The following is a 17,380-nucleotide window of genomic DNA, read 5'->3' as shown; positions in this document are numbered from 1 at the left end:
TCCCTCTGCCGTTCCAATGGTTTTTCTCTATTAGTTAGAGCTCATAGCTCAAAACTGGTCTTCAACTTCCTCCACAATCCGCGCTAAGCCTGTCATTTCTGGCTATTATTTACTTTAATGGGCTTTGGCTGATCCCTGGCGAAGCCTTGGATCTGGGAATAATGCGGCGGAGGGAGGCATGCCTAGACGTGGGCGCAGGGCTGCCCGTAGATTAGCCATGGCAGATGGGCTTTGCAGTGGCTTCCTGTGTGCAGGAGTGTTGATTGAGAGCGCATAATGGGAGAGGTGGTGTCCTCACAATGGACCCAGCCACCTCGCTGCACCTCTCTCGTCTAAACAACCCCCTATTCTCTCGGCTCTGCCGCTTGTGAATTCTCCCCCCCCTTTCTTGCTTCTTCTTCTTCCTCGACGCCCCTTTACCCCCCTTTTCCACTCCCTCTCTCTCTCTCCCTGTCTGTCTCTCTCTCGTCTTTCTTTCCTACTCTGTTTGTCTCTCGCTCTCCTTTTCTTTTTTGCAACAGAGGAAGTCAGAGTGCAAGAGCAAGCACAAAAGCAACTGTAAATAAGCATGAATGTTAATCCAGCATTAATTGGTTCCCTCTTAAACTGGGTGTGCAGTTTCACAGACTTTGGGTCCACCGTAGGTCATTAAAAGGATAGCCCCTTTTCCTCATTGTTTACTTAACAAGGCCAAGGGTAGATTTTTGTGAATAAGATCATCAAAAAAAATTATAATGACAGATTATTATGACATGAAGTCACCCCAGCCCTTTCACTGTATAAGAAATAAAGTGTAAAGCACTGTCAGTATAAGAACAATAATTAAGCTTCACATTGTTAAAAAGAAAAAAATATATATTTTGAAAAATGCAAAGTGTAAGATGCAAGAAAGGAGATGTTTCACTAGCATGTTAGCACCTTTAGCAGTCCCTAGTTTTTCAGAACTGTTGGACTCAACGTGCAATCTTCCCAATGGCTCTGCAAAGTCATGTCTGGAAGAACAGTGTTTCCTTTTGGGTTGCACTCGCTGAGTGATTCAAGGGCACCTCTTGGCGTTCACCTACAGTGCCCTCCAGAACTCCACATGGTTCTATTTTTATGCTCATTGAGCTCAATGCAAAATCAAACCAGCTAATAGGCTAACTGAAATAATACCATGCCAATTTCTATGTATGGTGAAGGGTATGTGATTATCTGGGGCTATTTTAATTCCAAAGGCCAAGTGAATTTTATCAGGATGCATAGTATCCTGGATCCATGAAATAACTGGCCTTTAAAAATAAAAATCTGCCTGCCTCTATGAGAATTTAAAATAGGGGTGCCAATACTTATGACCCCTGTATTTTAAGGAAGAACATTTATTTATTTATGATACATTATTCATTCACAAAGAAAACTGGTGTCCGTAAAGGTTGGATATTTCTTAATTGTTTTACTTAAGGCATTAAGATCAATTTCCAAAAGATGATTTTATATTCCTCTTTCTAGTCAACTTTAGCAGAGGTGCCAGTAGTTCTGGAGGATACTGTACCTGTTTAAGCTTTCATAGTGGTACGTGTAGTGCAAAGCCACTCCACAAAATGATCTGCCAAAACCCAACAAAGTCCTCAGGTCAAGTTTGTGTAAAAGGGTATATATACATTTTTTCGCGTCGCCCCACTCCCTCTCTCCGCCGGTCTGAAAGTTTCCACACAAGCGGTGCTACACAATCCGGCCGCACCAATTATCCCCCACCTCGGCCCGGCTTTAGCAACTTTTTCAAAACTCCTTTCACTTCGCTCTTGTCAAGCGATGAAAGAAAAACTAACCACCATGTCAAGAGAACTCAGCTGCCTAGCAACCGGGCCACAGTTTAATTCTGATTTACTTGAGGTCTTGAGTAATGGAAGTTGACAATGTTAAGCCAGTCACAAGTGTTGTTTGTCACCTCTGAAATGCAAACAAAACTTCATTGTTTTTTTGCCAAAGTATTGAGCATGATTGATGTTTAGAGCCACAATGGCGTCATTCATTTCCCTCTTGTGTTTTTGCTAGGATTGATGTCATATCTTTTCATGGCATATTAAATGTTTTGGAGGAGCATGAAAATGCGTGTCTTTTCATCTCAAGGCAAGGATGGCAGTGCCTCTGACACCCCCCCCCCCCCCCACCCCCATCAACACTGAAGTTTAATGATTCTATTCAGGTTGTGTCCATTTCAAGCAGAAATAATTTAATAAGAAGCCAAGGCTCTTCAGTAGCCATAAAGGCCCAGCATAATCTTAAAAGAAAGGATGAAAGGGACATGAAGGAATCAAGCTTTTTAGATGAAAGTTTTTTTTGCCTCTTTTGACACCATACTTCCCCCCTCAGTTGTTTGATCAGCAACTTTTGTGGTAAGACACACTTTGTGTACAAATATTTTGGTCGCAGGTCCAACACTGGTCATGAAAAATGTGTTAAGCATCTATGATCTCATCCCACAGATAAATATAGTTTTGACTATAATGGACACTGGACTGATATTAATTCATAAGAACAGTGCAAATATTGCTAATATGTCTATTCCATAAAATTTGCTCGCAACCCTCTCTGGGTTACATTATATTTCTAATCACATTCATATTCATACAAGCCTCGTACCCAATACTGGAACTTTGAAACTATGACACAAAGAGAATTTGTGTAAGTACATAAAGTTTATGGCAATTAACTTCAATTCATACTTATATGGACAAAAAATCATGAGATATTACACTGAGCTGATGTCCCAGCAAGAACTTTACTTTGTATGTGACAAAGAAATCAGATTTTCAATAACTTACATGAAACATTATGTATGAAAATCTATGATTCAAAATATACACCACTACATTTTATCAGTTAATTGTTTGGACTGAGATAACCCTTTGAGGTGGCAATACCTTCATGGCTGCCAAGATTAAATAACGATTCAGAGTCCCAAATGGAGTCTTCAGTCAAGCAATTGAGCTGGCAGACTGCGGATTTGATAGTATGATATAGAAGCTAGCAATTTCTTCTACTCCGCAGAACATTCATCAAAGGCCCAAATGGCACAATGAGAAAGCCATCCATCACAAAGGCGAGAAAATTAGTGTAGAACTAAATGGCAGTCTCTCCCTCTCTCTTTTCTCTCTCTCCCTCCCTCTCTCTCTCTGTCTCTCTTTCCCTAACTCCCTCTCTCTCTCTCTCTCTCTGTCTCTCTTCTCTCTCCTCTCTCTCTCTCTCTCTCATAACAATCTCCAATGGTTTGGGGCAGAGGACGTAAAGAATAGTCAACAATGAACACGGCCACATCAAAGTCTCAGGCAGAGGGATCAAGGAAGTCCACAGTCCGCAGTGGGGCGATGAAGGAAAAATAAACGGCGGCACCCAACGTCAAAAACCACATTACCAGCCACCCACGCCACCGACACACACAGACACACACACACACACACACACACACCCATTCCATCTCTTTTTGGAGGTGCAACATTGGTCAGGTGCGTCCAGAGACAGTCACTTGGATTTATTGTGGGTCTGGGTTTACATTACCATGTCTAGCACACTGTGCAGTATGGACAAGAGATTTTAAATCATAATCCATTGGGCAAATCATTTCCTCCCACCCTTGGTTAACTCCAGTCCTAGTGATAAACGAACACGCCAATTCTTATCGGTGCAGGACATAACAGAACACTATGAGGCGACACAAGCTTAATATTTTTTTAATTGTGCATGCTCAGAGTCCCTGCTTTTTGTCTGGCTTTAGCATACGGCTACCTCAAAGCATGTTTGAATTTATGTAAAATGTAACTGCCATATGAGTTCTTTGAAGGGAGGGGTGCAGGGGATTGGATTGGGGGGTCGGTGAAATGAGAGCATGTGAAACGCATGCATTATCAACTTCACGTTGAGCAGATTATTTTAATTGCTCTCTGGCCTCCTCTGCCTCGCCTTATAGCGCTATTGCTTTTCTGATCTTTTTTTTTTATTATTTAAAGATATTTTACTGAGACTTCCATGTCAGTCTTTATCATACCATATATTATGTTTATGTTGCTTTAATCTCATATCTTGTGCCCGATTGAGGTCAGTGTAAAAGAAATACAATGACCCAACATTTATTTTGATGCTTTTCATTTTAGATGAAATAATTTATACATTAGACACTAATTTCTTACAACTTGACATCACATCAGTGTATTTCTTTATGCTACTTTGATTGTTAATCCGTCACGTTACATGAGATCTGAGAATGTGATCTTTTAAAGCTTTCACAATTAAATTATTTGTAAAACATTTTTAAAGGATTTCTTTTTCAATCATTCACTTATCTCTATAATATCATTCTCTACTTTGCAGTCAAACACACACACATATATACCACCTTGGCATAATCAAAGACCACACCACCACTGCTAATAGTGTCTTGTGTAGCAAACATATCAGATGTCTCCTTGGTCTCGACATTGTCTGAAATGTTCCCCTCTCTGTGTAACAAATGCCTTTTAGCAGTTTTGCCATCTGTCCATAATGAGGCCATTTTTTTTCAGCCACCCATTTCCACACTGTATTGTGTTGTGCCTTTCAGCCATTTGCATAATTGTTGAAAGATTTTGCCCCAAAATTGATATCCACACAGTGACTATGAGAATAAATGAAGTTAAAACACACTGACTCTCACACAGAAGAGTTCGGAGGAGGAGAAAAAAGACTAGAATGAAGATGTTTGTGAAATTAGGTGAAAAGCAAATCCATTTTTTTGCACCAAAGTAACCTAATCAGTGATGGCCTTATCGGGTAATCCACATTTAACCTGTAGGGGGCCTCTTTGTGTTAGTTAATGTACGTAGAAAAGATGAGGACTGGATGAATGACTAATGAGATTAATCATATTTTGCAATCCTAAAAAGCTTCACTAAAAGGAATCTGAATTAGAGCCACTCCCATCACACATAGTGAGAGAGTTAAATTAAACAATTCTGGCCAAAGAAAAATTATGGCGTGGAATAAATTAATGTTCAAAAGCAAATCTTTTTTTTGTTTTTAAATCAGCTCAGCTGTCCAGGCCATAAAGACATTGGGATGTTGGGTCATTTCAAAACATTAGGGAGAAAAACTGATGAAGGACAAACTGATTACATCTGAGCGCCACTTCCATGAAAGGCTGTCTACATCAACAAGCAGCAGGAAAAAAAAAAACTTTCCTCATGCCAATAAAGCTCCTTTAACAAAAATAAAGAAATAAACAGAGGACATCCAGCAAACCCTAAATGCCTTCTGACAGCTCATAGCGCTTGGAGATATGAGAGTGTTAATGACATTCTCAAAAAAATTAGACAAGATGACAGAACAGAGTTACAAGAAAGCTGGGTAAGAAATCCCCAAAAATGGCAGGGTGCAATGTGACAGAATGTACTTACTTCCACAGCGGTGCCGCCATTATCAGAAGTTGACTCCGTTCCTTAGTTTCTAGAAACTTAGTTTCTAGAGGAAAGAGGAAAAGAAAGAGAGGCTTGAGATGCCATACAGATTTGTCTTGGAAGAGAATAGCTCAAGGATTACCTTCTTCATCTTTCCCCACTCGACTTTTGAAACACTGAGATTCAAATATATGTACTTGTAAGCATTGTTGAAATCACAGTGCACTGTTGTTCCACAGTCAATTTAAAATGTGACTATTGCTCCATAAATAAATTGCAAACAAAAAAGAAATCTAAATTGTCTATTTATCACAGGGAAATGTCATCTCCCAAAACAAACCATTACTATGTCACCAATATTAAACATCATCTTAAGGTAGATGAATCAATCACCAGTCACAACTGGATGATACTGAACCCTTCCATTATGCAAGTGTTGTTAAGAGTCATTTTTTTTTGCTTATTGTGAACTACTGGTGACAGAAATGTGTTCATACATCCACATCCAAGACCACATAATGATATGAAAAATCTTTTCACACAGAACGTTTGCATGTTGTGCATGTGAAAGCATCAGTCTTTTCCAAGGATGTTAAAAAAATGACAACAGGGTCTTAAATATATTCAATTGGAATCAGCGTTGATTGGTCCATTCCAAAACTGTGCTTTTAGGCACCATTAATACAGAGAGGCTTTCTTTTGAAATCAGGCCACAAGGAATAGAATAGTATGTCACTTTCCTGCTTTCCTCGTATCAACTGGCTATATAATTTTCCCTCCATTAGGGCAAGGCACATGCTATCTGTATTATCATACCACGCAGTGAGCCATGCATTCAGATTTACTCTCTCTCTGCCTCCCTCACTCTCTCTCTCTCTCTCTCACCCTCTCTCAATTTGATGCTATGACAACCACTTAGTTTCTTAAAACGTAATATGATGGGTAATGTCTGGCTTTGAGAGCCACTCATCCTGTATTTGTCCCATATACCAAATAATTTGGTGCATCGTGAACCCTCTGCAGATAATATACTGTATAGCTCAGAAGTTTCAGTTTACATACACAAGAGTTAATGTAAATAAAACGCTAGTTCAATGAAAGGGTGGTTGTCTTCAAGTGCGTCTTACTACTGCTAACAGACTGCTATAGACTGCTGATTATCAGCTCTTATTCTCAACAGCACCATTGAAGCCAATGTAAAAGCAGTATAAATAACCAGCCACCAGAGTATTAATCAACTAATAATCTATTATGCCGAAATCATTTTAGGCTATTTTATCCTATGAAAATTAAAATTGCACACAAAATGACTGGTAAAAGGATGTAAATGTGAGAGCTTGTGAGCTGGTGGTCAGTGTAACATCTGGGAGGTTGCTCCTGCCTCGTGTCCACCTCTCCCTCTCTCTCTCTATAGCGACTCTCTCTGTCGCTATATGAGTCTCCCTCTCTATGTCCCTCTCTCTCTCTCTCTCACTTTCTCTGTCGCTATATGAGTCTCCCTCTCTATCTCTCTCTCTCACTTTCTCTCTGTCGCTATATGAGTCTCTCTCTCTATGTCCCTCTCTCTCTCTCTCTCTCTCACTTTCTCTCTGTCGCTATATGAGTCTCTCTCTCTCTATGTCCCTCTCTCTCTCTCTCACTTTCTCTCTCTGACGCTATATGAGTCTCCCTCTCTATGTCCCCTCTCTCACCCTCTGCACTTCAACAGGATCTGACTCCATCTAGTGGCCCCAGCTGCTCCATCCACGCACCAGTGGAAACAACTAGGCCAGAAACACACTGCACACTCGAGAGAGAGAGAGAGAGAGAGAGAGAGAGAGAGAGAGAGAGAGAGAGACCACATTCTACTCGCTCTGACCCTTCGCCACCAATCTTAAATTTGTATTTTCTTCACTTGTGTATATTTACCCCTAAACGGCTCAGGTGGACTTTCTGTTGATTCCCAAGGCTAGTGCGGCAGAGCTGCTCATCGGTTTGGGAGGGAAGGTGGGGGGGATGACAACTATTTGGGGATGGAAATAATTACAGGCCCTATCTGTAACAGCATGTAAGCTCTGCCCATCCACTAAATCTAGGCTTTATCCTAATGCTACAATAAAGTTGTCGCTGTCACACTGATTTCCCCTACTTTTCACAAATTCTAATGAAGTTGTCTCGCCTCATGTTAATTTATCAGATTACTACATGTAAAAGAAACAATAAGTGGGGGCTTTTCTCTCATAATCATGTAATTTGCCTCTGGGAGCTGGTCTTATTTGACAGGGCAATTTCCACACTTATTAAAGCCTTTGACACAGTCAAACATAATCGTATTAGCGTATTGCTCAAATTAGCTTGTTTCGTTACAGAGAAGTGCGCGATTCTGCTCGTAATAGGCCACCCTCACACCTAACTTGTGATGTCTCCATTTCCTCTAGCGAGAGCTCTAGAGAGAACAGGGGAAACACTGCGGGGGGGGAGGGGGAGGGGAGGGGCAGAGCCAAATGCCACCACCAGTCAATCAAGGGATCAGGTTGTGCAGCAAGGCCAGCACCTACTGTAACTTAAACACCTGAAATTACGGTTACTATGCTTAATTGTAGTGATGAGATAAATGTTTAAAAGCGTTAAAGGGTGACTAGTTACTTTGGCGTCTTGGCTTTGCCCCCCCCCCCCCCCCCCCCCACTCGCGTCATCAGTCAAACCCCCAAGATGCCTGAGACTTTGAAAACAAGCCTCACCCCCCCCCCCCCCCCCCCCCCCACACACACACACACACACCCTGAGCCCCAAACTCTCCATCACTAGTACAACTCGTACAACTACCAACCGCAAAGCTTAACAGGCTTGACATTTCGCCCGGGTGACATCGGTACACAACGTCAGAGGCGGCGGCAGAGGAAGAAGTTGCGGTGTCATAATTCACTGGGCTGGAAATGAGGCCGCTTGCTGGGTGCGCTGGAGAGGAGAAACGAGACGCAGCCCTCTCGCTGCCCCCCTCTGGTGAGGAATGCACGCGTGGGGGCAACAACCAGCGACTAGTTAGGCCTCCGCCAAATCTTAGTACTTTTATCTTTGACATTTTGACCCCCGGCACATCTGGAAACCTAGTTGGGAGCCCGAAGACAAGGAAGTTTTTCTTTTTCGCTCCCCTCAACCCATTTATGGATAAGAGGGACGGCGTGTGCCATTTTAACCCAGCAGCCTGCTTCCCTGAAGTGACTCAGTTTAATGATAGCACTAGTAATGATGTCTAGGACACTGTCTGTTACAGACCGTGTGCTTAGGCATGCAAGGGATGCTGGGAGAATGTGAACAGTGCATCGGGCCGCCCCTCGGCTGTATGGGTTCCAGATTTCTACAGCAGATAAACATCTCGGAGAGGGCAAGGTCCAGAACAAAAAAAGATGACTACAAAGGCTTGCATCTTTGATGTTTCAGAGATGGTCTCGCTTAATGGACACCAAGCCTATAGCCAACGAAAACATTCTCCCGGCAGGACATTTAGAAGTTGCACATAGAGGCATGTTCCTTGGGATCAAAATGCACCCATTGGGTATTTATTTAGCTAGTTCACGAGATAAAGTGGAGGGCTTTTGGTGTTAACTGGTAAAGCCTGCTCACCCTGTGGCCTCCTTGCTGTGTGTTGATATTACGGAGGGCATGGGAAATGTTGCTTTGTGACAGAGGTACAGTACAAACAGTGTGACCTGGAGGAATTACGCTTTGATGTTACAAGTGGCTCCCACATTCCACTTGTGAAATCCATTCCCTCCAGAACCACTGCTGCAATAAGTGTGTGAATGTTTTTGGTCAAGTATTTATCAGTCGATCACAAAGCACAAAGGGCTTCCTTTTTGGTGAGGCAAAATATGATCGGGGTACTTGGTCAAAACAATGCAAAACCATCAAATGACACCCCCCCCCCCAAAAAAAAAAAAAAACAATCCACATTTCACATCTGAGTGCATGTTTGCTCATAAGAATAGCTCCGCTGTTTATGTGTTTAAAAACACTGGAGTGACTGCCGCAGACCCCCTCTGTGTCTAGCTGAGCAAAAGAGAAAAACACACTCTGCACGCAGTTCACTGAGTTCAGACATATATGACGTGCACATATCCTAGCATCTGCATTTTCTATAATAACAACTGACTTCTTTTCAGTGTGATGTCCGCACCACTCTCAAATGGCAGACACATTCAGATGGTACAACACTCGTCCTGAACACATTGTAGGTGGGAGTGGCGCTGCGATAATAGACCAAAGAGAGGACATGGAATCCTCTTCAACCGACAGACCCGTCCGGTTTATGGGAGTCTCGCATATAGTCGAGCGGGACAATAATCCAGACTGTTTAGCGGATCTGACATTTACTGGGGGAATCGGTGCAAAGTGGGGCAGGTCCTGCCGGTGTGCTGAGCCGCTAACACTGCCGCCTCTGTTCCTATCACCTATCTGCCTCTGCTTTCTGTTGATTTTATAATGCAAGGGAAATGCACCGACCACAAGCTGTGCCGAATAAAAGGAATCTGTCTGGAAGATTAAATAGAGAGTGGGGAAGAGAGAGAGAGAGAGAGAGAGAGAGAGAGAGAGAGAGAGAGAGAGAGAAAAAGATATCTCTGAGGAATGTAGACTCAGGTGTGTGCTCCCAGTGGAATTCTCAGGCCTGTCTATCAGTATCTCCTTTAGATGATGTCATAGGTCTAGGCTTCTCTCTGGGGAATAGTGATGGTTGCTCCAGTCCTCTAGAGAGCATTTGCTGGGGGTGGTTGGGGTGTTTGGTGGGGAGGAGGGTGGGCAGCGAGACAGCAAGTCCCCAGGCCCTGCACACCTCCTCAGGCCCCAGCAGCACAGCATGGCCCTGCCCGGGAGCAATGGGCCTAAACCAGGACTAATCAATCAATTAAACACGCCCCAGATTAGCAGCGATTATGGGTCCACCTTAGCAGGCTGCCCAGAGTGGGCTGCATATGTTTAAAAGTCCCAGCAGGATATTGTCTGAAAGATAAAGGGCCCTTCAGACTGAATGTGCAGTGAGGAATGGCTTTTACAGTAAAGAGGTCCGTGGAAATAAAGACAATTTCCTGGTCTTGGTGAGACCTTACCAAATTTGCACTGATACTCCGAGACAAGCGGGTAATCCACAAGGTCTGGCAGAGGAGAACACATATCAAAAACCTTTTGCTGAATTCCTCTGTACAGACACTGGCCTTCCAGCTGTACACTAGTCACTCTCCAATCAGATCAATATTGTGACATGCAGTCTCGCAATCAAACACCATTTCCAACTCATTATCTTCACTGGAACTACAATGAGTTATATCCGATTTGCCATTAAGTTCATTTCTTATTCAATTGATTTGAATACTCTGACAGTAAAAAAAAAAATCTTATTTTTAAATACCATCTCTTTATTCTTTAAGGTTACTGGCAGATTCGCCTCCAAAGAATTTGGATTGTATGTCAGATTTAAGATACTGTGTCCACAATATCTTAGTACGTCCCTTAGAGTCAGCAACCCAGCAATACTGAAATACTGCATGTAGGCCTTTGCAATCATGACTATTTATAGGGTACTTCTTACTCATGTCCTCACAGGTAGTTCAAGCTTCACATTGGATGCAGCCAGGAAAATGTGAGCAATATTGAGAAATATTAAGTTGTAAAAATGCATGATGCTGCAGAAATGAGATGTTGTTAAGATATGGAACATTTCATCATCCTATGCCCCTTGGGCCACATTTGCAGAGAATTCTTTCTAGAAGACATTGAGTTACCAAGCTAGTGTTTCCTCATCCATGGTGATAGCTAGGAGGGAACGCTTCAGTGCATCCTTCTGGTTTCTAAGGGTTTATTCCATTCATATCTTATTCTTTAACACGTCGATCCTCAGCCCAAAGGGCTCTGTGTGTGTGTGTGTGTGTGTGTGTGTGTGTGTGTGTGTGTGTGTGTGTGTCTGAGTGTGTGTGTGTGTGTGCGCACGCACGCATTGCATCGCCTCATTACACTTCACCCAGACTACTCTGCAGGACAGAACATTCTGGTCGGTATCCACTCTTTTAGTTTTACACTCAGTTCAACTTTTTTCACAATTTACCCCACTCCCCCACTCCCCCACTAAAGAATGGGGCAAAGGGAAAGGGCATTGCTGCCATTCCCAGAAGAGATGTTCATTTGCATCTCTTCAGAATAATAGAGTAATAATATTCACACATCTTCACAGACAAAAATGTTTAACAGAATAACTCATACATCTTCAAGCCCCTGGCATTCCAGTTGTGGCACATGATGAAGCTCTCAATGTCTCCGCCACACAGCAAAATCAACACTTACAACTGACTGTCAGCATGCACAACAAATGCAGAGCGCACTAAAGCAGGCTTACAAGCTTTCTATTGATAAGACACACACACACACACACACACAAGAATGAAACTAAAAGAGAAAGGGGGGGGGGGGGGGGGTAACTGCAGTGAAATCAAGGACTTCACAATGGCCGCAGCATGAGAGGCCCCACAGTGCTTGGGTGCTATCAGCACAGAACCATCGGCAACCATTAGAGGGCACAAGCCTCTCCATCAGGGCAGACAAGGGCACTGTAATGTGTCTGTGTGAGCACAGATTAGAAAGGGCTGTGGCACACTATTGAGGATCATTACAGTCACATGATCGCCACATAAACTAATTGGCAAGCTTTTATGTGCGAGAAAATGCACTTCAAATCAAAATGTTAATTACATCTGAGGCATGGTTCTTCGTTGGAGATTGGACCCACCAATCTTTTTCTTTCATTCTTCTTATTGCTATATCTCTCCAGTGCTCTGTCTCTCTCTCTTTCTCTCTCTCTCTCTCACAAGTCACTTCGTCTGTTTCTATGTTCTGTAAAGAGAAGACAGAAAGCCAACATTATGCCCCGATACAGTTGCCTACATATTTCTTGATAAGCTTGAGGCAGTGACACTTGGCCATTTTTTTCTTTATTTTCCACAAAAAAAATTCTTGACAGTATAATTAACTAACACCATCACAACACCAAGGGCAAACGGCAAAGATGACTCTCACTCTCTCACTCTCTCTCTCTCTCTCTCTCCCAAAAGTTTCCTTCACCCTGAAGGTTTCCCTTTCCATGTTTTCTGTTTACTTTTCCCCAAATTACATTGGTTTAGCTACTGTGGAATAATGGCAGCCACAAGCACATGGGCACGCACGCACACACACACACACACACACACGCCGGCATGCAAAGGAAACATCAGAGTGCTTAATTATGGTAATGTCGAGGCGTAGCAGCATGCTGATGTGTTTGCTTGGGGGCTTAGCATAAGGGGGGGGGGGGGGGGGGGGGCATTTCCTCCTGTTTTGTTGTGAGAGGGTTGGGGCCATCTCTTCACCTGAGGCCTCCTGCACACCCATCCCTATCCATCCTGCCAAAGCTATTACACCATGCACTGGTATGAACATACATATTGCTGCACAGACTGTCTGCACTGGTATTTCTTTCAGAGTTTGATACATTCATCAAGCCTGACTGAGAAACAGACCCACTTTAATTGAACAAGCTTTTAGCCTGGGTTATTGTGCTGCGCTGTTAAGGACCTGAATCTCACTTAGTACAATGACAGACAAGAGAGCCATATGTCTGAATTTAGTAGTGTTGATTATTAGTAGAAAACAATATTATTACTATTCAAAAGAGAATGGAATGCGACATTCATTCACATTCAGTTTTCCTGTATTGATTAATAGGGTCACATCTCAGTTCTCTTTTGAGTTCCTCTAGCCTATATCCTACAATTGAAATTTGATTTGACGCAACACTACTGCATTCTTTAGATTTGCGTCAAATTTCATGAAATTGCATCCAAAGTTTCACCATCTCCTGACATACATGTGTCAATATCTTGTGATGTAAAGGTTCAAAGTTTACTAAATTAGACACATTGAATCACTGTCACAATCTTTGCAGGCATCCCAAATTTCACCCAATTCCGTCAATATGGGACACTGCAACTGACACATTCCCATATCTGCTCGGACCTCTCACCATATCTGGATGTGTTTACAGTATGTGTATCTGTGCATTAAATCAGTTTGGGAGCAACATCTAGTGTGCAGATGTTTTACATTTCCACACACACACACACACACACACACACACACACACACGCACAAACTCACACAAACTCACACGCGCACACACACACAGTGTGTACAGATATACACACATGCTAGTGCGCACACGTACATATACACACTCACACAGATGAGCGCATTCATTCACACAGTTGTATAAGTAGCCTAGTAGGCTATACTTTGTCTGTTGTTGCAGATTGGTCTTAGTGAAGCACTGGCAAAAGTCTGTAGGCACACACATGCATACAGGTGCACACATGCACATAGGTACACACACACACACACACACACACAAATCCAGGCAAAGCAGTGTGTACTATCTTAATGGCATTAGTATACTGCAATGCAAATGCAGATATACATTAGGGGTCACCAAGGCCGTAGCCATGATATCAACATTGGGGGGGACCAAATCTGTGGTGCAGTCTGAATTTCAATAACAGAATTTCAATACATTTCCTGCCATGCAAAAATATTATTAAAATCACAAACAAGTCATTAGTTAAGTCAATTAGGATATACCAAACTTTTGACGGACATAGGCACGGATGGATTATGAATCCCTGGGCATAGATGCAAAAAAACCCTCCCCAGTTAAGATAGGGGGGCCCGGGGGCATACTCCCCGGAAGATTTAAAAAAAAAAAGACCCTTTATATTATGACGACTTGTGAGTTTTGTGGAAATAGAAGAGAAGGGCGGAGAAGCAACTTCACACAGTCTTAGGCTTCAGGGCCCCCTGAGCTCTTGGGCCCAGTAGGTCCATTCAATACTCCATCCCTGGACATAGACCTGTGGTATGACTCCATTTGTCTCCTAAATATATATTTTAAAAGAAAATACAAACTAGAGGATCTTTGATAACCTCTATATTACACTGAATGCTTACTCATAGGTTTGGACCTATAGCCCAATCATATTTTGTATTTTGATTTTATTATTCTGGTGGCTAATCGCACAATTTTAAGGTAGTTTGAAAGGGATGGGATTCAAGAAGGCTACTAAGACAGGTCCCTCTTCTGTCTGACTCACCTCAAGTTACCCTATGCATTATAGGCTGGTTTCTGACAGAAATTAAGCTTTGTGTTAACATGTAGAAACACAACCTTTATTTGGTGAATGGAGGTGGAAATTCCTTTCTTTGGTTATTGTCCATGATTCACATTAACTGTAGGCTATCACCGCCATTGTAAAAGTTTTTTCAACTTTTGTGCCGTCGCCACATTTGAGTGCTATGTTTTGCCTGCATGGATGCGCGATTGAGTGCGCATCTAAATGTAACATGCAAGATGCAACAACCATTTCTAAGAGGCTTATAAACCGGTTAATTTCTGACATATACTAGCATATGAATGCATTATTTATGTTGTAAGACATGTGAAAGAAATTAATGACACAGGCACGCACAAATTCAAATAAAAGGACACTACGTTTCACTTTTGCCATCATTGCGAGAAAATAGGCTACAATATGGAAACTTCAAAGTTCCCTTTGAGTCTGATCAGCTTAAAAAATGAATGTTGACAGCCCGCACCGCAGTAGGGTGCAGGAAGCTTTTGATAGCACACGCCTCTACGAAAAACGCAAAACCACCAGTACAAACCACTCACAGTGTAGGCTAGATTTTTTGTCGGGGGGGTTGGGTCAGTGTTTATACCGGATCTGTGTTTGCATATTTAATACGTTTCATACATGTGTTTCAACACTGCATTTCGGTTGCTTTTACATTACCATTACCTTAAACATGCCAGTTATGTATCCACCAGCTGCCTGCCTGCAGCCTAGTTCCAAAACTCCAAAGCTGCTTGCTGTCAGATTTGGTTCCGAGGGCACAAGTTCAGTATCAACAACACTCAATAACAGTTTATGTGATGTGTTAATCAATTAAATTCCCAACAATTTCACATCAGCTAGTTCTGGAGTAGGCTAGGCCATTCAACTAGCCCGCTGCTTACGACGAGACTCAGGCTCATAGACATAATATACATAGACGCCGCATCGACTGCTGCTCCCTACTAGCGCTGACGAGATTTGGAGCCGCCATCTTGGACCGGTCATCCACTCCACTCAGTGTAATCTGTTTGGCCGGTGCAATGAGCTGTCAGCACACTTAATTAATCATATCTCACTGAATACCGAACAGATTTTCACGCGGTTTTTTTTGCTGCAAAGGTCATACATGTAGCTATGATACAGGCCACATTGTTCGAAAATACAGTTAAATCTTACTTGTGAAAAGTAAATCCCCCGAGTATGGTCCGCCGATTTGAGCAGGAACATGCTGCACAGTGCTGTCATCTTGTGTTTTCTGTTGCAACGCAATGAGGAGTATGACCGGTCCAAGATGGCGGCCGCATTTCTTGTTTCCAGCAGCCAATGCGGCGTCTATGTATATTATGTCTATGCTCAGGCTGCGCAGTCGGCACCCGCTTCCCTATTTGGGTTTTGGGTTGCCAGGTTTTAGCCTGACAAAACGGTTGAAACTGAAACTAAGTGATCGTGTATGTGTAGGGTATATTTCATACACAATCTGGCAACCTGAATGGATCAATGATTTTAAAATGAAATTTGATGGCCATGCAAATTACGGGAGTTTTCCGGAGAAATAACAAAACGGGAGGGTGCTGGGAGATGACCTTGAAATAGCCTACGGGAGAAACCCGGGAAAAACGGGAGTGTTGACAGGTATGCTCTGAAACCATCAATAGCTCACCAATTTGTGCGTTATTTACGTTTGATTGCATTTCAGATGGTGGGACTTGATGGTTTCCTGTAGTAGCCTATAGCGTTTTTTTTCTTTATTTATTTTTCTATGTCCGAATATTGGGGGGGACATTTTGGTCACATCTGAATATTGGGTTGGTGACTACGGCCCTGGGTGTCACCAAAGTTTTTGAGGGATCATTAAGTAGGCTAACCGAGGTTGGCATATAAGTTGTAGTTTACACGAAGTTGCAGGTGTTTGGGGATGGAGAGAAGGTAAGAGGAATTATTTATTTTCTTCGAATAGCCATGCAGTAGGCCTAATGTACGGCGGTAATAGACCTGTGTAGCCTACTGCTATAGTTAATAGCCCGTAGGCCTACAGTAGCCTAGGCCTACCTACAGTAAGCTCGTCGGATAGGCTACGTCTTAGCAATGCTAAATTGAATGCCACTGCCCAGTGTATCCACTGACTGCTGTGGATCCATGGGGAGACATGCTGTTGCGAAATTCGCGAATATCTGCATATTTGGCCGATTAACAATGCTTTGTTGACATTGCAGGTGTGAATTATAAAGGCAGCACTTTGATTGTAGCCTACTTTACTGCAAGCCATAACGTTAAACTTCTTACCTCATAGGCCTGTAGCGCATACGTGCTGTGAGATATCTTCCTCTTTTCCGAGTTCTACTTCTCCACTTTCTGTACTGAGCTTATCCTTAGCCATAAATCAGGCTGGACTGACTGACGCGAGGACTATCTTGTTGACCGCTCCCCAAACCGAAGGTTATAGAGAGCAAAAGCAATGCTGAGAAAGCCCCCTCCTGAGGCGCAGTAAAAGTTGTGTATTTGAACCTGTTGCAGTTCCAGCCCAGCCCTAACTGCACTCAGCGGAGCATCCCGCCGAGAAGCGCCATATTTATTTTGGCATAGTATGCGAGAGAATTAAGATCATAAAACTACTCGGCCACACAAAGCTGCCATTAACTTCCAGGGGACTATGTTCAGTACGCGCAGGTTTATTTACGCTCTGCGGATTTGTGGTGTAGCCCTCCTTAGTTCCATACTCTTGTCAATATTTTCTCTGTGTCTTGTTGCTTTGATAGGCGAAATATCACTCAATTGATAGGCGAAATTTATCGCATTAATCCATATACC

The 17,380-nt window shown here is 42.7% G+C and overlaps 1 protein-coding gene across 6 annotated transcripts in view; it reads right to left on the bottom strand.

Annotated features, from left to right (window-relative positions):
* The window catches only part of zic4 (zic family member 4), a 155,159-nt gene extending 138,059 nt beyond the window's left edge, over nucleotides 1-17,100 (bottom strand). For 5 of the 6 annotated variants that reach the window (XM_042067662.1, XM_042067664.1, XM_042067665.1 and 2 more), the window contains exons 1-2: nucleotides 16,856-17,100; nucleotides 5,409-5,472 (exon numbers count right to left, since the gene is read on the bottom strand). In XM_042067662.1, coding sequence (XP_041923596.1) covers nucleotides 5,409-5,428 — 20 coding nt within the window. In that variant the 5' untranslated portion in view covers nucleotides 5,429-5,472; nucleotides 16,856-17,100. Of the gene's footprint in view, nucleotides 1-5,408; nucleotides 5,473-12,125; nucleotides 12,171-16,855 lie in introns of those variants that run through there. The other variant, XM_042067660.1, reaches the window with a different exon arrangement.
* Nucleotides 17,101-17,380: the final 280 nt, after the last annotated feature.

Source organism: Alosa sapidissima, chromosome 17 (genome assembly GCF_018492685.1).
Source record: "Alosa sapidissima isolate fAloSap1 chromosome 17, fAloSap1.pri, whole genome shotgun sequence".
Classification (NCBI taxonomy): Eukaryota; Metazoa; Chordata; class Actinopteri; order Clupeiformes; family Clupeidae; genus Alosa; species Alosa sapidissima.
This window is presented reverse-complemented; position numbering and strand designations above follow the sequence as displayed.